The sequence below is a fragment of the Phyllobates terribilis genome, unplaced genomic scaffold, assembly GCF_046119375.1.
Source record: "Phyllobates terribilis strain yellow unplaced genomic scaffold, ASM4611937v1 Scaffold_2__4_contigs__length_985480577, whole genome shotgun sequence".
Taxonomy (NCBI): Eukaryota; Metazoa; Chordata; class Amphibia; order Anura; family Dendrobatidae; genus Phyllobates; species Phyllobates terribilis.
Window position 1 is genome coordinate 102,295,529 of NW_027362762.1, and position 23,419 is coordinate 102,318,947.

Here is a 23,419-nt window from a genome sequence, read left to right on the forward strand (position 1 = left end):
TCCCCATCCTGGTCACCCTTTTGTAGCAAATGTCCCCATCCTGGTCACCTTCTCATAGCAATGAACCCATCCTGGTCACCTTCTCACAGCAATGCCCCCATCCTGGTCACCTTCTCATAGGAATAGCCCCATCCTGGTCACCTTCTCGCAGCAATGTCCCCATGCTGGTCACCTTCTCGTAGCAATGTCCCCATCCTGATCACCTTCTCGTAGCAATGTCCCCATCCTGATCACCTTCTCGTAGCAATGTCCCTATCCTGGTCACCCTTTTGAAGCAAATGTCCCCATCTTGGTCACCTTCTCATAGCAATGCCCCCATCCTGGTCACCTTCTCATAGGAATACCCCAATCCTAGTCACCTTCTCATAGGAATACCCCCATCCTAGTCACCTTCTCGCAGCAATGTCCCCATGCTGGTCACCTTCTCGTAGCAATGTCCCCATCCTGATCACCTTCTCGTAGCAATGTCCCTATCCTGGTCACCCTTTTGAAGCAAATGTCCCCATCTTGGTCACCTTCTCATAGCAATGCCCCCATCCTGGTCACCTTCTCATAGGAATACCCCAATCCTAGTCACCTTCTCATAGGAATACCCCCATCCTAGTCACCTTCTCGCAGCAATGTCCCCATGCTGGTCACCTTCTCGTAGCAATGTCCCCATCCTGATCACCTTCTCGTAGCAATGTCCCCATCCTGGTCACCTTCTTGTAACAATGTCCCCATCCTGATCACCTTCTCGTAGCAAATGTCCCCATCCTGATCACCTTCTCGAAAGCAAATGTCCCCATCCTGGTCACCTTTTCTAGCAAATGTACCCATTCTCATCACCTTCTCATAGCAATGAACCCATCCTGGTCACCTTCTCAGAGCAATGCCCCCATCCTGGTCACCTTCTCATAGCAATGCCCCCATCCTGGTCACCTTCTCATAGGAATAGCCCCATCCTGGTCACCTTCTCGCAGCAATGTCCCCATGCTGGTCACCTTCTCGTAGCAATGTCCCCATCCTGATCACCTTCTCGTAGCAATGTCCCCATCCTGGTCACCCTTTTGTAGCAAATGTCCCCATCCTGGTCACCTTCTCATAGCAATGCCCCCATCCTGGTCACGTTCTCATAGGAATACCCCTATCCTAGTCACCTTCTCATAGGAATACCCCCATCCTAGTCACCTTCTCGTAGCAATGTTCCCATCCTGGTCACCTTCTCGTAACAATGTCCCCATCCTGATCACCTTCTCGTATCAATGTCCCCATCCTAGTCACCCTTTTGTAGCAAACGTCCCCATCCTGGTCACCTTCTCATACCAATGAACCCATCCTGGTCACCTTCTCATAGCAATGCCCCCATCCTGGTCACCTTCTCATAGGAATAGCCCCTTCCTGGTCACCTTCTCATAGGAATACCCCCATCCTAGTCACCTTCTCGCAGCAATGTCCCCATGCTGGTCACCTTCTCGTAGCAATGTCCCCATCCTGAACACCTTCTCGCAGCAATGTCCCCATCCTGGTCACCCTTTTGTAGCAAATGTCCCCATCCTGGTCACCTTCTCACAGCAATGCCCCCATCCTGGTCACGTTCACATAGGAATAGCCCCATCCTAGTCACCTTCTCGCACCAATGTCCCCATTCTGATCACCTTCTCGTAGCAATGTCCCCGTCCTGGTCACCCTTTTGTAGCAAAAGTCCCCATCCTGGTCACCTTCTCATAGCAATGAACCCATCCTGGTCACCTTCTCACAGCAATGCCCCCATCCTGGTCACCTTCTCATAGGAATAGCCCCATCCTGGTCACCTTCTTGCAGCAATGTCCCAATGCTGGTCATCTTCTCGTAGCAATGTCCCCATCCTGATCACGTTCTCGTAGCAATGTCCCCATCCTGATCACCTTCTCGTAGCAATGTCCCCATCCTGGTCACCCTTTTATAGCAAATGTCCCCATCCTGGTCACCTTCTCATAGCAATGAACCCATCCTGGTCACCTTCTCACAGCAATGCCCCCATCCTGGTCACCTTCTCATAGGAATAGCCCCATCCTGGTCACCTTCTCGCAGCAATGTCCCCATGCTGGTCACCTTCTCGTAGCAATGTCCCCATCCTGATCACCTTCTCGTAGCAATGTCCCCATCCTGATCACCTTCTCGTAGCAATGTCCCTATCCTGGTCACCCTTTTGAAGCAAATGTCCCCATCTTGGTCACCTTCTCATAGCAATGCCCCCATCCTGGTCACCTTCTCATAGGAATACCCCAATCCTAGTCACCTTCTCATAGGAATACCCCCATCCTAGTCACCTTCTCGCAGCAATGTCCCCATGCTGGTCACCTTCTCGTAGCAATGTCCCCATCCTGATCACTTTCTCGTAGCAATGTCCCCATCCTGGTCACCTTCTCGTAACAATGTCACCATCCTGATCACCTTCTCGTAGCAAATGTCCCCATCCTGATCACCTTCTCGAAAGCAAATGTCCCCATCCTGGTCACCTTTTGTAGCAAATGTACCCATCCTCGTCACCTTCTCATAGCAATGAACCCATCCTGGTCACCTTCTCATAGCAATGCCCCCATCCTGGTCACCTTCTCATAGGAATAGCCCCATCCTGGTCACCTTCTCATAGGAATAGCCCCATCCTGGTCACCTTCTCGTAGCAATGTCCCCATCCTGATCACCTTCTCGTAGCAATGTCCCCATCCTGGTCACCCTTTTGTAGCAAATGTCCCCATCCTGGTCACCTTCTCATAGCAATGCCCCCATCCTGGTCACCTTCTCATAGGAATACCCCCATCCTAGTCACCTTCTCATAGGAATACCCCCATCCTAGTCACCTTCTCGCAGCAATGTCCCCATGCTGGTCACCTTCTCGTAGCAATGTCCCCATCCTGATCACCTTCTCGTAGCAATGTTCCCATCCTGGTCACCTTCTCGTAACAATGTCCCCATCCTGATCACCTTCTCGTATCAATGTCCCTATCCTGGTCACCCTTTTGTAGCAAACGTCCCTATCCTGGTCACCTTCTCATACCAATGAACCCATCCTGGTCACCTTCTCATAGCAATGCCCCCATCCTGGTCACCTTCTCATAGGAATAGCCCTTTCCTGGTCACCTTCTCATAGGAATACCCCCATCCTAGTCACCTTCTCGCAGCAATGTCCCCATGCTGGTCACCTTCTCGTAGCAATGTCGCCATCCTGAACACCTTCTCGCAGCAATGTCCCCATCCTGAACACCCTTTTGTAGCAAATGTCCCCATCCTGGTCACCTTCTCATACCAATGAACCCATCCTGGTCACGTTCACATAGGAATAGCCCCATCCTGGTCACCTTCTCGCAGCAATGTCCCCATGCTGGTCACCTTCTCGTAGCAATGTCCCCATCCTGATCACCTTCTCGTAGCAATGTCCCCATCCTGATCAACTTCTCGTAGCAATGTCCCCATCCTGGTCACCCTTTTGTAGCAAATGTCCCCATCCTGGTCACCTTCTCATAGCAATGAACCCATCCTGGTCACCTTCTCACAGCAATGCCCCCATCCTGGTCAACTTCTCATAGGAACAGCCCCATCCTGGTCACCTTCTCGCAGCAATGTCCCCATGCTGGTCACCTTCTCGTAGCAATGTCCCCATCCTGATCACCTTCTCGTAGCAATGTCCCCATCCTGGTCACCCTTTTGTAGCAAATGTCCCCATCCTGGTCACCTTCTCATAGCAATGAACCCATCCTGGTCACCTTCTCACAGCAATGCCCCCATCCTGGTCACCTTCTCATAGGAATAGCCCCATCCTGGTCACCTTCTCGCAGCAATGTCCCCATGCTGGTCACCTTCTCGTAGCAATGTCCCCATCCTGATCACCTTCTCGTAGCAATGTCTCGATCCTGATCACCTTCTCGTAGCAATGTCCCTATCCTGGTCACCCTTTTGAAGCAAATGTCCCCATCTTGGTCACCTTCTCATAGTAATGCCCCCATCCTGGTCACCTTCTCATAGGAATACCCCCATCCTAGTCACCTTCTCATAGGAATACCCCCATCCTAGTCACCTTCTCGCAGCAATGTCCCCATGCTGGTCACCTTCTCGTAGCAATGTCCCCATCCTGATCACCTTCTCGTAGCAATGTCCCCATCCTGGTCACCTTCTCGTAACAATGTCCCCATCCTGATCACCTTCTCGTAGCAAATGTCCCCATCCTGGTCACCTTTTGTAGCAAATGTCCCTATCCTGGTCACCTTCTCATAGCAATGAACCCATCCTGGTCACCTTCTCATAGCAATGCCCCCATCCTGGTCACCTTCTCATAGCAATGCCCCCATCCTGGTCACCTTCTCATAGGAATACCCCAATCCTAGTCACCTTCTCATAGGAATACCCCCATCCTAGTCACCTTCTCGCAGCAATGTCCCCATGCTGGTCACCTTCTCGTTACAATGTCCCCATCCTGATCACCTTCTCGTAGCAAATGTCCCCATCCTGGTCACCTTCTCATAGCAATGAACCCATCCTGGTCACCTTCTCATAGCAATGCCCCCATCCTGGTCACCTTCTCATAGCAATGCCCCCATCCTGGTCACCTTCTCATAGGAATAGCCCCATCCTGGTCACCTTCTCGCAGCAATTTCCCCATGCTGGTCACCTTCTCGTAGCAATGTCCCCATCCTGATCACCTTCTCGTAGCAATGTCCCCATCCTGGTCACCTTCTCGTAGCAAATGTCCCCATCCTGGTCACCTTCTCATAGCAATGCCCCCATCCTGGTCACCTTCTCATAGGAATACCCCCATCCTAGTCACCTTCTCATAGGAATACCCCCATCCTAGTCACCTTCTCGCAGCAATGTCCCCATGCTGGTCACCTTCTCGTAGCAATGTCCCCATCCTGATCACCTTCTCGTAGCAATGTCCCCATCCTGATCACCTTCTCGTAGCAATGTCCCCATCCTGGTCACCCTTTTGTAGCAAATGTCCCCATCCTGGTCACCCTTTTGGTGCAAATGTCCCCATCCTGGTCACCTTCTCATAGCAATGCCCCCATCCTGGTCACCTTCTCATAGGAATACCCCAATCCTAGTCACCTTCTCATAGGAATACCCCCATCCTAGTCACCTTCTCGCAGCAATGTCCCCATGCTGGTCACCTTCTCGTAGCAATGTCCCCATCCTGATCACCTTCTCGTTACAATGTCCCCATCCTGATCACCTTCTCGTAGCAAATGTCCCCATCCTGGTCACCTTCTCGTAGCAAATGTCCCCATCCTGGTCACCTTTTCGTAGCAAATGTCCCCATCCTGGTCACCTCCTCGTAGCAATGTCCCCATCCTCGTCACCTTTTCTCTTGCCCAGCCGGGGCAGAGCATGGCAGATACATCATATGCTGACCGTGCCGCTATGGCAATGTCAGCTTCTGATTGGCCGGTGGCGGGTATTGCAATGCAGAGAGATGGTTTCTGCTCCACAATACATTTCAATTGAATGTGCATCCAAGGGCGCATATTCAGCTGAAACTAAGCGCCGGCATCGGCGGCCTATGGACTGGAACGCAATCGTCACAGGGAGCTCCAGTGCCTACGGGCCGCATAATGCAGCCTCAGGGGCCACGTGTTTTTCTGCTTTAAAAAGTAAAATAGAAATACAGTTCTAGTCATCAGTACATTTCCAATCACACAATACATAACAGTGGTGTTCAGCATGTCATTTTATATGTTTAATGAAGTCAACAATAGGCCGCATCATTTACACATTCTCAGTTTTGGAGCATAGAGAAAGTAACATTCTGACAAACACAACGGATAGAGCAAAGTTTAATAACAGTATAGTATACCGTGTACACATAAAAAAAGATAATTAGGCCTCACATTCCTGCAATGCATTCTGGGACAATCAAAGGTAAAGGACAAGGCACATGACACTAAGCGTATCAACTTAGCGTATGTATGGACGTTACAAAAGCCACAACAAGTCAATTTTTTACATTATTTTAATTTACATGTTGAATTAACTTATGTAAAACGTTAAGTCACTTTGCTTATGCATTGCATTAATTATCTTGTATTGATCTTGAGTTGAGGTTTGCTTACATGGGCCAATAATTGGCTGGACGCGAAGTCCCGATTGCCCGAGTAAACATGGTAGCACCCAGCCGACAAACGAGCAAAACACCCATCTTTTATGCAGCCTAAAAAAAAATAATCATCCTCCCGTGTAAACTAGGAGTGTGCTGCCGACAAGATGCAAACTGCAAAAGGTCCAAATAATGGTACTAACGATTGTTCATCCCACAGGCTCGGTTCCTTACCGATTTGGTACGGATTTACAGCGTTTCTGTATCTGAAATCCATGTATATCTTCCTCACTCATTCATGGGTTTTATGTGCGTTTTTTTTTTATTATATTGTGGAAACAAACCAAAAATGAGACAAAACATTGCCAAATCAGAGATTTAGGGGCTCCACTGAACAGAACGAGTAAAGTCCGCACCAAAAAGGTGCGTATCCCTAACAGAAATTCACAAGTTGCAGATTTTAAAAAATGCAACAAAAAGCTAATTTCTGCACAAAAAAATACAGCATGTAGATGGGATGAAGTTAAAACTCCTTCACTTTTCTGGTACTGTAAAATGCTGCAGATTTTAAGCTTGGAAAATCCACAACAAATAGGTCGGAAAACTAGCCTGAAGCCTTTAAACCTATCGATAAACTTGAGACACTGGGTGCTTGCTGTAGTTTTGATAAAATCACTGCTTCATCAGCAAGTGATTATCTTTAGAGGACTAGTTAACTCTGTATAACCTCACCATTGAAAGCTGCCAATCAGCTGGACGGGTTATACAGAAGCTCAGCATTCAAAGAACTGGTGGATCTGCAGCAGATCTTACCAAAACTACAGCAAGCAACCCATTACGAGATTTGTCGAATCAGGGTCTCTGCCCCTACATCATGATGGGGTATAAAAAAACTTGGTGATAAAGTCTAGCATTGGCAAGCTTGTTGATGTTTTCCAGTAGGAGTACAGCTTTGGGTTAGAATATAGGGTCGAACTCAGGATCAAATAAATGTATTTATACAATTTCTTTTTATGCAAATTGTCTCTATATATTCACACTGTACAATGGTAATTAAAGGTAAGTAAGGCACCACTCCCTCTACCTAACTACACATGTTCGACGCTGATCGAGTCATTTTGACAACTGGCAAATACATCTATAAAAAAATATTGCGAGAAGAAAGCTGACAGAAGCGAGGGCATTTGTATCTTACATTTGGCACATCAGATGCGAAAACAATAATGGATTACGCCTCAGCTTAATGTCCAGAAAAATCGGATTCACAACGAAGATCCATAGAGATGGGAACGGCATAGTACTACTGCTGCCACGCTGTGCCCCTCTTCCTCCTATGTCAGGACAGTGCCCATCCCATGGGGTCATTAATGGTTCCTTCACATGGGTTTAAAACATGATTTACGCAATTAATTTTTCCGAAGCCAAATGAAAAATTAGGACTGTTGTGGAGGGCCGCAGCAATAGGCTGAACTCAACTCTGCTCAATATCAAGAGATAAAATTACTACTGAGCAGAATTAGTTGTCCATACATGCCATCATAAGTCTTATCCTAACATCATACCACTGGCAGCTACGGGAATCCAAGCCATAAAATTCACAGAGTTTTATGAAAAAAAGCGCATTTTTTCATATTGTTTGCAACAGTAATCATTCCTCAGATGCCTTTCCCCATCCCCACTCATCTGGCTCCCCGCTTACATTCACATATCATGGTCCTCCTTGCAGATAAGCAGCCATAAACTCCTCACCGAAGGCCGCGGCGAGGAGCCAAGAGCATGTACCCTGACATGGCGGGTACAGAAGTGCACAGTGTTGCAATGTACCAGAACTGTACCCAAACTCCATTGAAAACAATGGGGAGATGAACTTTTTATCTAGAAAATTCTCTCTTTCTCTCTCGACTGGAACAGATTTGGCCCGAGGGCTATAATGTGCCCAGGTCTGGTTTAGGGGCTACCCAGCAGTTACAATAGCAATGTACACCCTCTAATGCCGGATTCACACATCCATGTGCTTAGGCCGCAATGTCCAGGCCCAGTCGCGGGCCGCAATGTTTCCTCACCCAAATTTGAGAGGAGCCTCATTTATGCCTATGACGCTCTCCAGTTTGGGTCGGGAGACCCAAGGCCGGTATGTGAATCACGGACAGTGACACACGGATGTGTCAATGCATCGTCATACATGTACTAAAGGAAGACAGCCCTCAACAAAACTTCTCTAATCGACAACAGTCCATTTACATAAAACTTCTGTCGCCCCCCTCAAAACCCTAAAAAATTATACAACCTTAGCCCAATAGGTAAAAGTCAACTGTTAAAGTGCCTGATCCTTGTTTCCGTCCCCATCTGCCGCCATGAGAGGCTACTCACTGACATTACGTTCCCGGGCATCTCACCTGCCATATTAATCAGATGTTTGATGCAGGTGGAGAGAATGTGATTATCAGACCTACAGCATATTACATCCCCGCAGGGCAGATCATTCGGCTTCCATACAAAGGCCTGGGAGTCTAATGGGGCGCCAAAATGTCCCTCTGGCCCAGGTGAGAAGACCAATGATATTTGGGGGCCCTGTTGGAGATTCTGCATTGGAGCCCACAAGCTTCAAGTGACGCCACTGATTACCCACTGACTGAAGAAGATCTGATCTTTTCCTTTTATAGTCAGGATTCTTCCCCGGTCCAAATGCCCTAAGAGAGTATAGAGACCCCCTGTATGAGACAGCACAGAAAGCCAGTGACAATCTGAATGTCTTCAATGGTTCACTACAAAAGCATGACTGGACTGTCTCAGAATTCACAGTAAAGGCATTGTCCATCATTACTCAACCCGCTTTGGCTTCCATATTAGATGATGGATCCCTGTGATTTTACAAAACCCAACTTCCATCACTACTAGGTTCTATGCTGATCCCATCATTCTCTCATGTCTGCGATCCCTAAGTGTGTGTTCACACCACCCAGCCAGGGAACAGCAGAGAACCCTGCCACCTCTTCATCTAGTCTCAATCATTGTAGGGTTTTCATTTTTTTTAAAAGAAGCCATTTTAGGGAGTGTGAAAAACCAACATTGTAAAACAGCAACTGGATATTATTGTAATTTAAAGGGAAAATGTCAGCTGCCCTGGGCCCCTAAACCGCCACCATAACGGTATTGCTACTTTTACTACTTTCTAACAGGCCCCTTTTTGTTTCTGAGAGATTGCTAAAAAAAAAAAATAAGACTAGTCTTAAAGGGATATTCCAATCTCAAAGATCTTATCCCAATATGTAGTGGGTGTAATAATAATAATATTAGCAAATACCTCCAATTAGAAATAGTAATATCGTTTTTTTTGATTCGCTATGTCTCTTTCCTCATGTTTAGGCATTGCAGGACCCTAGGTATCCACGGTTACGACCACTGATATAGTGACAGCTAATTGCTAGTGGTCGTAACCATGGATACCTAAGGTCCTGCAATGCCTGCACATGGGGAAAGAGACATAGCGAATCAGAAAAACTATACTAGTTTTCTAATTGGAGGTATTTGCTAATACTATTATTACTATCTACTACATATTGGGATAGGATCTTGGAGATTGAAATTCACTTACCTACGTGAATCAGTGAGTGACTAGTCGGGGGTAGTGATGGGTCATCCGCAAACAATCTGGTACTATGTAAAGAGCTGCTACCCACCTTTGGTGAACACATAATAGGGACGGTTTGGGATGCAAAAGAGCCATAGGCCAGAACAACTTAAAGGGATTGCCTGTAATTAGAAAGGTGCTTTTTTTTTTAAATTATGAAACCGCGCCATTCTTGTTCATGTGCTGTGTCTGGTATTGGAGGACAGATACATTAAGAATTGAGCTGGAGTACTACAAGCAACCTGTAGGCAAGAGATACCGGTACATTTTAAAAAAAAAATAAAAACAATATAAAAACTATATTACTAATTTGAGGCAAATTCCCTAAATCTAATTTCCTGCATCCAGCAAACAACAAAAAAACTCAAGTTATCATTTCAAGTCAACACAGCAGTTTAGACACTAAAAATGACAGATAAAATCTCAATCATTTTACAGCTGCAGAATAGATCTAACCATACACTTTTGACACCAGTCAGTCGAAAGCTAGTTTACACAACAACTATTCGTTCCCCATACAGATGAACTATCAACACTATCAGCAAAAGATCAGGCATGTTGAAATAAAACAGCCTGATCATTCTTCTGGCAGACATACGCTGTTGGAAGAAAGTCAGGACACCATTGTATCCATTAGACAGACATCTGGTTGTGCCAAAATCAGGAGGTTCAGCTGACATTAATGTAATGTGTATGGCCGGCCGTAGGTATAGACATCCGGACAACTACTGACCTTGAATAAGTCTGTGATGAAAAGTGCTAAATCATAGTGAAACCCCTGATGACACATAGGCGGGGATACTACCGATATGTCCCATCATCCTGTGTGTATACAGTGCAATGAACTAACAGAGGGGGAATTTCCCCTTCACCCATGTACTTATATGCTTTATTGACAAGTAAAATGGGGAGAAAATGCTTAAAAGAAATTTTAAACCTTTTGGGACATTTTTTTTACTTAACTGCAAGAATATGGAACCAAATATAATTTTTGCAATTGGGTTTCATTAAAAAAAAAAAAAGTCACCGTTTTGCTTTTACAAGCTCTTTTGTTTCCCGCACATTCAACTTTGATGTCATGAATCACCTGAGAGGAGCTCAGAAAAAGACAGACAAAAGAGTTGCAAAGTATTGATGGATCCTTGGTTAACCCATTCTGCTGCCACAATAGACTGTGCAACAGGTGCTATAGAAGGCAAAAGGTGCATTTTTATTTTTTTATTAAAGAAAGCTAATTACAAAAATGATTTAAGGCTCAAAATACATAGAAGTAAAAATTAGTTATGGCTTTTTTTTTTTATCAATGGAGCTGTGAAAGGATTTTTAATGTTTGTTTTTCTTCTTTAATAACTTTTCATATATATATATATATATATATATATATATATATATGTATATATATATATATATATATATATATATATATATATATATATATATATACACACACACTTACAGGAATTGAACCTGGGGTCATCTGATCACTTGTTCTACATATTGCAATACAATTTTTTTGCATTACATTGCTAAAATTACAGTATATCCTTAGGGGTCTTCAGCAAGACCCCAGCTGCCATTCCGTTACGTTGTAGGGGGAGTGGATGAGAGCCTGTACCGATGCTCGCCCTTGGACTGTGTCCCTTAAATGCCGCTGCAGTTACAGTCAGATGCCGGCTGTGTCACATAAGTATAGTGCAGGCTCAGAACCTGAGCCCGGTCCATATACAAGCAACCTACCAGCAAATGTTGGAAAGGGGTTAAAAAATGCCTCTTAATTAATTTGGCACATCTTTCTTTATTGGGCTGTGGTGTCTGAAAAGACTTCGTAAATCCCCCCTATTTATTCCCTCTACAATATCATATTGTAATATATTAAACTACAGTTTATATTTTAATAGAAACAATAACTACATAAAACAACATCTATCCATTCCACTCATACAAATCAAGCAGACATGACACTGTCCTGATCAACAACCACAAAACCAGCTAAATGAAGTATGAAGAGTAGCGAGATCCGGCGCTCCCGAGGCACGCGCCGACACCGGCGTCCCTTACAGCAAAAGGTAAAAAAAGAAGTATATACACAACACCCCAAATTACTGGCTATTATCACATGAGTTTCAAGTTTTCTAGTGCAAACAATTCCCTTTATAAAAAAAAGTTTAAACACAGTAAAGCCATCCAAATACAGAATATATGTTCATGGAGCCATACCAATTCATGGTCAGCAGGAGAAGATACAGAGTAGAGATGAGAAAGATACAGAGTAGAGATGAGCGGATCCATTCACGGGACAACGTCAAGGTCAGTGGGGCCTGGCGGGTAGAGCGGAAGCCTGCGAATCTCTAACCTTCCAGCATCCCCGACATGGCAATTGATTTGTTGGGGCTGGCATGACGACATCTGTGCGACGTGAAGAACAGATGACTATGCGCCAGCCCCAACAGATGCCACGCCGGGGATGCTGGAAAGTTTAGAGACTTGCGGGCTTCAAGTCTACCAATGACCTAGACGGTGGACCGGAGTCCCGCAAATCAATCCGCTCATCTCTAATACAGAGCCACACAGGATTTAAAGGGCTCATTGGCTCCCTAAGGCAAGCCATCATGGTGCCCAATATCACTAACTGGCACTGATGAAGAATAATAATAATCTAGAAACGGATGTGTATGGAAGTTGGAATAAGTGACTCTTTACAAAGCAGGATTATCTCATAAAGACAATGTCTTGGCAATTGAATACCAGTCCAGATTCTCGAAAGATGCATCTCCCCAAAAATCAAAGCCTTTCCTTGGAATAGATGGAGAGGCCGTGATAACCAGGGCGGGAGAAGCTCTTACATAGTGGCTCTACATGATTTCTGTGTACCACACTATGGCATATGGATAGGAACTGTCCTCATGAGGCAACACTTTAAAGGGTTGTCCAGTTAAAAAAAAAAATATCCCTAAATGTTCTTAGTAGCTAATTATACAAATTACTAAATACTTCAATAGCAACAGTGCCCCAGGTCCACTGTAATCGTAGGACCCGGCAGCTCCAACTTCCAACTTGTGCTCAGCAGAACTACATTTCTCGTGTCGGCTCGTCATGAGTGCTCAGAAGGGGGCTGCTCAACTGGCTTATTTCTATAGCTAAGCCAGGCCCCTTCTCTATCTATGCATCAGGTGTGACAAGGAACGGCACTGACTTTACTGAAATGAGATAGACAACTAACCAACCAGTGCCATACACATCACAGATACGGACAACCCAGGGAGATGTCCAATCCAGCAGAAGCTGCAAGAGGACCCTATTGATTCGTATAGGGGGTGGATGTGCAGTACCCGGCCGCAACCACTATACAGTAGATAGGGCCGTGCTGCGCAGCTCCCCAACTGAGCACTTCCAGCCGCCGACGGCACTGGGAACAGCTGATCGGTGGGGCTGTTGGGTGTCGCACCCCCACCTATCAGATATTGAGGCCCTATCTAAGGATAGGCCATTGATGTTAAAGTCCCAGACAACCCCTTTAAGTATATTGGTAAGCTGTTTTAAGCACATTTAGAGATTTTTTAACTGACAATCCATTTGAAGGTTGTATACAATTTAAGAAGTTTTACTTTTTTTTTTTTTAAATAATATGGAAATATTTGGTGTAATGTTTTATATTTCTTTCGTATCATTTTGTTGGGTTTTATTAAAAAAATAATTGTACCGTTTGCATTTTGTAGCATCTATGTTGCACTGTCTATTTCTTGACTGCAGAATGAGTTAACCGAGATTTATTCAGTGAGCTCATTCTAAGGCTATGTTCACAAATCATGTTTTTTTCAGCGGTTTTTGATGCATATTTTTATGCAAATTTTAAGCTGTGTTTTACAGTACCAGCAAAGTCTATGAGATTCCAGAAATCTCTGTTCACACATCATGTTTTTTTTTATTTTGTTCAGGATTTTGTGTTTTGCATGTTTTTTGCAGAATAGAGCATGTTTACTTCTTTCAGCATTTTTTCACACATTGGAAGTAATGGGTGGTGAAAAAACGAACCAAAAATTCAGGCGTCAGGTTTTTCAGCGTTTTTTTGTGCCAAAACCAGAATGAGATTCTTTTTCTTTTTCACTGAATTTTATGTACATGCATAAAAGAGACAAAGGGACAGTGGAAAAAAACGCACAAAAAAAAAAAACAAGCAAAAAAAATCGTGAACAACCTCCTGGCAACAGATCAGGTTTTGCTGCAGAAAAAAACGCTGAAAAAACATGATGTGTGAACATAGCCTAAGGGGAGAGTTTATAACCCTCATCCTTCTTGTTCTGAGCTCCGCTCAGCTAATTTACAGGACCACATGAAAGTCTAGCTGAACTTTGTGGTGATAAATCAGATGAGAGGAACGGAGAAGAAGCAAGAAAAAAAAATTATAAACTCTCCAGTCAGAACAAACTCACTGATGGAGTCTCAGTTAACTCATTCTGCAGCCAGCAATAGGCAGTACAACACATAGGCTATAAAAGGCAAAAAAGGCTTAATTTTTAATGAAACCCCAATTGTAAAAATGAGTTTTAGGCAAGAATAATTGCATTTAATTTTAAAAAATATCCCAAACGTGTTGATTTTTTTTTAAGTCCTACTGACCATAATTCAACAGATTAAAGAGAAGAAATGTATAAATTCTATCTTATACAACTTCTGGCTTATAGAAAGTCATTCTTTCCAAGAAGTATATTGGTCTCCATGACTAAAGGATTGTGTGATGCGGGCTGCAAGGTATATATGTATACGGTGTTATTGATAAGTATGATATGAGATTATCTAGAAGAGTGAAGGCCCCTGTGTTACCAAAACAGCTACATCCGATCATATAAAATATACTCTGTACATACGTATCCGGACAATTAAAACCCGCCCCAGAGGAGCTGAAAACGGCTCCATAACAATAACTAGGAGAACCTGGTTACATAGGATGTATATGTTATATTAGCATGTGTCCCTATAGAATTAACACCTTCATCACCTACACGAGTTACATGTCACTTGTCGGAAATGTCTGAATCCTTCTATATACATCATTTGTGTATCAGACCCCGTATATAGTAGTAGCGTCATTTAAAGGGCCCTCGATGACCTGCTCACAGGATGTTACCAGTCACCCTATACTTTTTCCTAACCTTCTCCTCTCATTCTCACCTAGACAATCACTATCCACGCTACGTCCTAAGCCAAAGAGGCGCTCCCCGTGCCCTGCACTCCCCGTGCCCTGCGCTCCTGACAACCACCAGGCAATTTCAGAATAGTCCAACTTTTAACTAACTCGCATTTTTGCAACTCCGAACTCCAGGCTGACAATGGAGGGCTCGGCCTTGGATATCTCCTGCGAGTAGTCAGTATAGCGGTTGTCTTCAGTGGTACTGCCCTCTAGGGTTCGGTTAGGGTCCTGCAGGGGGTGAAGAACTTTTTCCTTCTTGTAACAAGAAGACTCCTTTAGCTTGGGGGACACTTGGCCGGTTGGGGAGCTGCAGCATCTGTCGCTGGCATCTTTTCCTTCTTTGCTAAGGTTACTGATTTTCTGCAAGAAAATAAAAAAACATGTAGAAAATAAAAAGATTAAAAAAAAAAGCATAAATACTGCTCTGGTACTCACATACAATTATTTAGTACGTGTAGTTGCACAAAATTAACTTTCTATGAAAGTTTAATGGGTTGCCTCATCAGAAAGACAACCTGTTTCACATTGAAGTATTACAATAGAGGCAGACTATATAATACATGCCCGATATAAGTCAGCCATGACAGGAGGTGTTCTTACATAGCGACTCTCCATTCTTGCACACAGAGGGTCCCCAGTAGAAGACTTCCATCTATGATGTGCATATTCCCCAATAGTACATATGGACATAAGTTTTCTTTTGTTTCCTCATTAAAAACACAAGGGTAATGGAATAAACGAGAACTAAAAACATGGCACAGCTTGTGTCAATCAGTAGTCATATAAACATGTCCATGCAGGCGTGGACTGGCCCACCGGAGAGCAGGAGAATCCTCCGGTGGGCCACCACCCTCTTATATGAGCAGTACTGGGCACAATATACTTGAATCACTATGTAGAGATAAAGGCGGCATCTTATTCATGTAACAATCTACCCGACTCATTGTTATATAGATTTGTGAGGATAATGATGTTACATTTGCATGTAGCTGAAAAGTGGGGCCCTGGAGTTGGTTAATGGTGGGTCCTTGGCACCCCAAATCCGACACTGGCCATGTGTCACCGCATTATTGTTCTTCAGACCTAGCATTTATAGTGGAGCCCAAATAGCATGATGGGGGAATACAGATCAGTGGCTCTTATGCAGAATAAAGGTGGCAGAGAGGCTGTAGTTCCCTCTGTAACTGACACCTACATGATTTGATTTATTCACATCTGTTTCACTGCTCTTTATTATATATTTTATTCTGCAGCCAGATAGAAAATTTCTATCAATTGAAAAAGTTTTATTTATTTTTTATTGATTTTTATGAGGGTTGTACAATGAATAAAAAAGTATTTTACAAAGGACGTAAAGTATTTTAAAAAAAGAGTAATACTCGCCCTCACTGTTGCCCCGCATCTCCCGATAATACACTTACACAGATCCCGCCGGTCCCTAATTCTTCATTCCACTTTTATGGCAGGAAATGCCTGCTCAGCCAATCACTGACCATAGTGGTGCCACGCCTCAGCCTGTGATTGGTTCCGGGGGCATTTCCTGTGTGTACAGTACAGACCAGAAGGGGACAGACTTGGAAAGTTTCAGAACGGGGGCTGCGGAGGATCAGTGAGTAAGTATCACTTTTTGCCAGAAAGCAGGCCACATTTCAGCATAGAAATATTTTGTGCTGCTAATATTGTGCTCCAGCCAGGAGTCCACATTTCAGAATCTAAATTCTTTGTCCTAATAGCGTGCTCCAGAACTTTTATAAATAATTTTATTACGCCTGACGCTTAGCCAAAACTTGCCATTGAGTGATAACCTAAAACGAGCAGTGATCTCTAACGACGCCAACCTTACCAATTGAAGTTGTTTCAGTTCGTCTTCCAAAGTTTTGTTTTCGGACGATATTTTCAAGAGCAGATTGGGGATTGACTGCCTGGGGTGCAGCAACGAGTCAAACTGGTGATACATGTTCCTCCAAAACCTGTATACAAAGAAGAGTAGTACAGATGACCAGATGTATGGAACAACGACCAGCAATGTGATGTATGGATGGAAAATCTGCTTACTTGAAGTTAAAGTAGATCGTGTTTGGCTCCAGGACAGGCTGAGTCTCCAAGGAGTGCAAGTCAAATATTGGATTCTGGAACTTGCTCTGCTCGCTCAGAAGATAAGCCCATAACGAATGCGTTTTATCTTTTAATCTGTAATAGTAAGATGTTAAAGCAAAATTATCCTACAGTGAATTGACACCTATAACATTTCTTTTCATTCTAAACCATAAATAGCTTTTTTATACTTTAGTTGATACAGTAATATGCAATGCTCAGTGCACCCTTAACAAGGCCAAACTGTTCATTGCACCTTCCCACCTACATCTACTCATCTCTGGACTCCTGTAGAGCCAAAGCTGTGAATCAAGGAAGAGAGGGGTGGAAATAGATGGAAAACCAGTAGGTGGGAAAGTGCACTGAAATGTTATGCCATGGGGTTGGGGGGGTTTGTGGTTTTATTTGATTCAGATCTTTCCTTCACTCCCTACATCCGATCACTCGCTCGCTCATGTCATCTACACCTCAAAAACATCTCTAGAATTCGACCTTTCCATCCTACTAAACTCTCCCCTCTCCAATTAATCCTGAATGCAGCAGCCAGGATCATATTCCTTTCCAAACGCTACACGGATACCTCTACCCTGTGCCAGCCATTGCATGCTACATTGGATGCTACAGAATTCAATATAAACTTATCACTCTCAGTCACAAACCTCTCCACGGTTCAGCACCACCTTACATCTCCTCCCTTGTCTCAGTCTACCACCCTACCAGTCCTCTTCTTTCCGCTAATGACCTAAGACTACCTCTATAATCCCAACCTCCCACTCCTGTCTCCAGTACTTCTCTCGTGCTGCACCAATTTTCTGGAATGCACAATCCCAGACAAACCGGTTAATTCCCAGTATCCACATTTTTAAACTATTCAGCTTTATTCGTTCCATGCACATAATACCACTTTGTATCTGTACTTGTACACATACTGGCTGGTGACCAGTTCATGCACCGTTATTTGAATGCCCCTATTTATTATACGGACGGCTGGACCACACAATACAAGCACATTGTTTTTACTTTTTTGTTTCTTCCCTATTTCCTCATAGATTGTAAGCTTGCGAGCAGGCCCCTGGCTCCTCTTTGCATGTGCTGAACTATGTATTACTCTGTAATGTCTGTACATGTCCCCTTTGAATTGTTAAGTTCTGCGGAACATGTTGGCATATAGAAATAAAATTATTAATATTATTATTTTGTGCTGAGACTGCCTTTTTCAGGTTGAGATGTTTTTTTTGTTTTTTTTTAAAAGTGGTTGTACCATAGGTGCAAGTTATCACCTATCCTCAGGTGATTACTTGCTGATGGCTTCCTATCGCACTGCTGGGACCCTCACAGATTTCGAGTAGGGAACTTTGCTGTAATCCGCTATCTTCATCCATTCCAAAGGCAATGAATGGCGTGAGGTGCTCATGTGGACCATGGCTCCATTCATATGGGGCACTCAAGGACCTCGCTCTCGGGATTGGTGGGGGTCCCAGTGGTAGGACTTCCAGCAATTGGTCAGTTATCACCTATCCTGTTGGTTACATGCACTAAACATTTGTCAATGGCGCTTCGGGTCTTCCATTTTGTAGGACGAGCTGCAGTTTCCATTGGTACGATCTCAATACATGTTTGGCACTAATAGGCTTATAAAAGTCAGGTCTGCCAGAAAAGAAACTGTTCTTACAGTGGCTCCTAGAAGGGGTCCTGAGCTAAATAGCTATTGTAAACTGAGTGGTCTATAATAACAGTGGTGAAACTCCTCCAAAATTGACCTGCCCAATCTCCAAAAATAGGGTTAAACCGTTTACAATATTTTATCTCACCTGTCTCATAGGGACCTATGTAATATCTCTACTCTATCTAGGTATGATCTTATACCATCCTGACATCTATATATGTAATATCTAATATGACTTTTCTATCAATGTAATCTCTTATTTATCTATGGCGATCGCGGGTCAGAATGCAGTCACGTGGCGAAACGCTGATCGTTCCTCACACTGATGTATGAAAACTTAAAATAATACAAATTAAAAATCATAATATATACAAAATATATACTTATATTTTCTAGGGATTCACTCTCTCATTTGGCCTTAGTTCGCATTCACACAGGCAATGCAGTTTTGACCCAAACAAATACAGTATTTATTACTTTCCACAGGTTGCGCAGCACCAAAACAAAATCATAAACATAAATCCTTAGCGTTGTCCAGGCTGTAAAAAAACAGAACAGACCCTGGCTACTCATACACGGCTGAGCTAGCCCCAGCTCGGTCAAACAAAACAGCTGTTGTCCATAGCAGCCGCTGATACTTGCTGTTCTCTGCACACAGCCTGTGCAGACTCTTCTCAGTTCCAAGCCGGATTTGGATTCAAAAAGATTTCCCAAGTTTTAAAAAGCTCAAGGAGCACTGTGCAAGCGATCATATTGAAATGGAAGGAGTATCAGACCACTGCAAATCTACCAAGACCCGGCCGTCCCTCTAAACTTTCATCTCAAACAAGGAGAAGACTGATCAGAGATGCAGCCAAAAGGCCCATGATCACTCTGGATGAACTGCAGAGATCTACAGCTGAGGTGGGAGAGTCTGTCCATAGGACAACAATCAGTCGTACACTGCACAAATCTGGCCTTTATGGAAGAGTGGCAAGAAGAAAGCCATTTCTCAAAGATATCCATAAAAAGTCTTGTTTGAAGTTTACCACAAGCCACCTGGGAGACACACCAAACATGTGGAATAAGGTTCTCTGATCAGATGAAACCAAAATCGAACTATTTGGCCACAATGCAAAACGATATGTTTGGCGTAAAAGCAACACAGCTCATCACCCTCAAAACACCATCCCCACTGTCAAACATGGTGGTGGCAACATCATGGTTTGGGCCTGCTTTTCTTCAGCAGGGACAGGGAAGATGGTTAAAATTGATGGGAAGATGAAAGGAGCCAAATACAGGACCATTCTGGAAGAAAACCTGTTAGAGTCTGCAAAAGACCTGAGACTGGGACGGAGATTTATCTTCCAACAAGACAATGATCCCAAGCATAAAGCAAAATCTACAATGGAATGGTTCAAAAATAATCGTATCCAAGTGTTAGAATGGCCAAGTCAAAGTCCAGACCTGAAAACAATCGAGAATCTGTGGAAAGAGCTGAAAACTGCTGTTCACAAACGCCCTCCATCCAACCTCAATGAGCTCGAGCTGTTTTGCAAGGAAGAATGGGCAAGAATTTCAGCCTCTTGATGTGCAAAAGTGATAGAGACATACCCCAAGAGACTTGCAGCTGTAATCGCAGCAAAAGGTGGCGCTACAAAGTATTAACTCAAGGGGGCCGAATAATATTGCACGCCCCACTTTTCAGTTTTTAATTTGTTAAAAAAGTTTAAAATATCCAATAAAATTCGTTCCACTTCATGATTGTGTCCCACTTGCTGTTGACTCTTATGTTTGAAGCCAGAAATGTGGCAAAAGGTAGAAAAGTTCAAGGGGGACAAATACTTTCACAAGGCACTGTACTTCCTGCTTCTTAGGGAAACCATGCAGGTGGATCTAATCAAATACTGCAGAGCTGAAATTTAACCCTGTCCTTCCCAGCTATCATTTATATATAATATAGATGTAGTTAGTAAAAACATGGAAGGATAAAGAGCGCAATAGGGTTTTATCCGCATAATATGTTGGGGAAATATATGGGCAGTAGCTCTCACCTGGTAGGCTGCTGCAGACCCACAGTAATGGAAACAAAAGAACTGGAATCAAATGGGTTTAAACTGCAGCTCAGAAGGATGAGGAGACAGGAATAAAAGATTATGGTTTATTTGTCAACGCTTTTCAAAGTATCATAGTATGTACATGTGTGTGTACACATATTATATATATATATATATATATATATATATATATATATATATATATATATATATATATACACACACAGTACAGACCAAAAGTTTGGACACACCTTCTCATTTAAAGATATTTCTGTATTTTCATGACTATGAAAATTGTACATTCACACTGAAGGCATCAAAACTATGAATTAACACATGTGAAATTATATACTTAACAAAAAAGTGTGAAACAACTGAAAATATGTCTGATATTCTAGGTTCTTCAAAGTAGCCACCTTTTGCTTTGATGACTGCTTTGCACACTCTTGGCATTCTCTTGATGAGCTTCAAGAGATAGTCCCCGGAAATGGTTTTCACTTCACAGGTGTGCCCTGTCAGGTTTAATAAGTGGGATTTCTTGCCTTATAAATGGGGTTGGGACCATCAGTTGTGTTGTGCAGAAGTCTGGTGGATACACAGCTGATAGTCCTACTGAATAGACTGTTAGAATTTGTATTATGGCAAGAAAAAAGCAGCTAAGTAAAGAAAAACGAGGCGCCATCATTACTTTAAGAAATGAAGGTCAGTCAGTGTGAAAAATTGGGCAAACTTTGAAAGTGTCCCCAAGTGCAGTTGCAAAAACCATCAAGCACTACAAAGAAACTGGCTCACATGAGGACCACCCCAGGAAAGGAAGACCAAGAGTCACCTCTGCTTCTGAGGATTAGTTTATCCGAGTCACCAGCCTCAGAAATCGCAGGTTAACAGAAGCTCAGATTAGAGACCAGGTCAATGCCACACAGAGTTTTAGCAGCAGACACATCTCTACAACCACTGTTCAGAGGAGACTTTTTGCAGCAGGCCTTCATGGTAAAATAGCTGCTAGGAAACCACTGCTAAGGACAGGCAACAAGCAGAAGAGACTTGTTTTTGCTAAAGAACACAAGGAATGGACTTTAGACCAGTGAAAATCTGTGCTTTGGTCTGATGAGTCCAAATTTGAGATCTTTGGTTCCAACCACTGTGTCTTTGTGCGGCGCAGAAAAGGTGAACGGATGGACTCTACATGCCTGGTTCCCACCGTGAAGCATGGAGGATGACTGCTTTGCACACTCTTGGCATTCTCTTGATGAGCTTCAAGAGGTAGTCACTGGAAATGGTCTTCCAACAATCTTGAAGGAGTTCCCAGAGATGCTTCGCACTTGTTGGCCCTTTTGCCTTCACTCTGTGGTCCAGCTCACCCCAAACCATCTCGATTGGGTTCAGGTCTGGTGACTGTGGAGGCCAGGTCATCTGGCGTAGCACCCCATCACTCTCCTTCTTGGTCAAATAGCCCTTACACAGCCTGGAGGTGTGTTTGGGGTCATTGTCCTGTTGAAAAATAAATGATGGTCCAACTAAACGCAAACTGAATGGAATAGTATGCCGCTGCAAGATGCTGTGGTAGCCATGCTGGTTCAGTATGCCTTCAATTTTGAATAAATCCCCAACAGTGTCACCAGCAAAGCACCCCCACACCACCACACCTCCTCCTCCATGCTTCACGGTGGGAACCTGGCATGTAGAGTCCATCCGTTCACCTTTTCTGCGTCGCACAAAGACACGGTGGTTGGAACCAAAGATCTCAAATTTGGACTCATCAGACCAAAGCACAGATTTTCACTTGTCTAATGTCCATTCCTTGTGTTTTTTAGCCCAAACAAGTCTCTTCTGCTTGTTGCCTGTCCTTAGCAGTGGTTTCCTAGCAGCTATTTTACCATGAAGGCCTGCTGCACAAAGTCTCCTCTTAACAGTTGTTGTAGAGATGTGTCTGCTGCTAGAACTCTGTGTGGCATTGACCTGGTCTCTAATCTGAGCTGCTGTTAACCTGCAATTTCTGAGGCTGGTGACTCGGATAAACTTATCCTCAGAAGCAGAGATGACTCTTGGTCTTCCTTTCCTGGGGCGGTCCTCATGTGAGCCAGTTTCTTTGTAGCACTTGATGGTTTTTGCAACTGCACTTGGGGACACTTTCAAAGTTTTACCAATTTTTCGGACTGACTGACCTTCATTTCTTAAAGTAATGATGGCCACTCGTTTTTCTTTACTTAGAATTTGTATTATGGCAAGAAAAAAGCAGCTAACAGTCTATTCAGTAGGACTATCAGCTGTGTATCCACCAGACTTCTGCACAACACACTGATGGTCCCAACCCCATTTATAAGGCAAGAAATCCCACTTATTAAACCTGACAGGGCACACCTGTGAAGTGAAAACATCAAGAGAATGCCAAGAGTGTGCAAAGCAGTCATCAAAGCAAAAGGTGGCTACTTTGAAGAACCTAGAATATAAGACATATTTTCAGATGTTTCACACTTTTTTGTTAAGTATATAATTCCACATGTGTGAATCCATAGTTTTGATGCCTTCACTGTGAATGTACAATTTTCATAGTCATGAAAATACAGAAAAATCTTTAAATGAGGTGTGTCCAAACTTTTGGTCTGTACTGTATATATTATATACATACACACACACACACACATACACACACACACACATATATATACACACACTACCGTTCAAAAGTTTGGGGGTCACACAGACAATTTTGTATTTTCCATGAAAACTCATACATTTTCATACAAAATGATTA

General features: G+C 43.5%; 1 protein-coding gene across 1 annotated transcript in view; it reads right to left on the reverse strand.

The window, feature by feature from the left end:
- Positions 1-6,628: 6,628 nt before the first annotated feature.
- MTMR6 (myotubularin related protein 6) overlaps positions 6,629-23,419 on the reverse strand; it is a 62,372-nt gene continuing 45,581 nt past the window's right edge. Inside the window, exons 12-14 of the mRNA XM_073662449.1 lie at positions 16,924-17,058; positions 16,712-16,838; positions 6,629-15,228 (exon numbers count right to left, since the gene is read on the reverse strand). Coding sequence (XP_073518550.1) covers positions 14,965-15,228; positions 16,712-16,838; positions 16,924-17,058 — 526 coding nt within the window. The 3' untranslated portion in view covers positions 6,629-14,964. The remainder of the gene's footprint in view (positions 15,229-16,711; positions 16,839-16,923; positions 17,059-23,419) is intronic.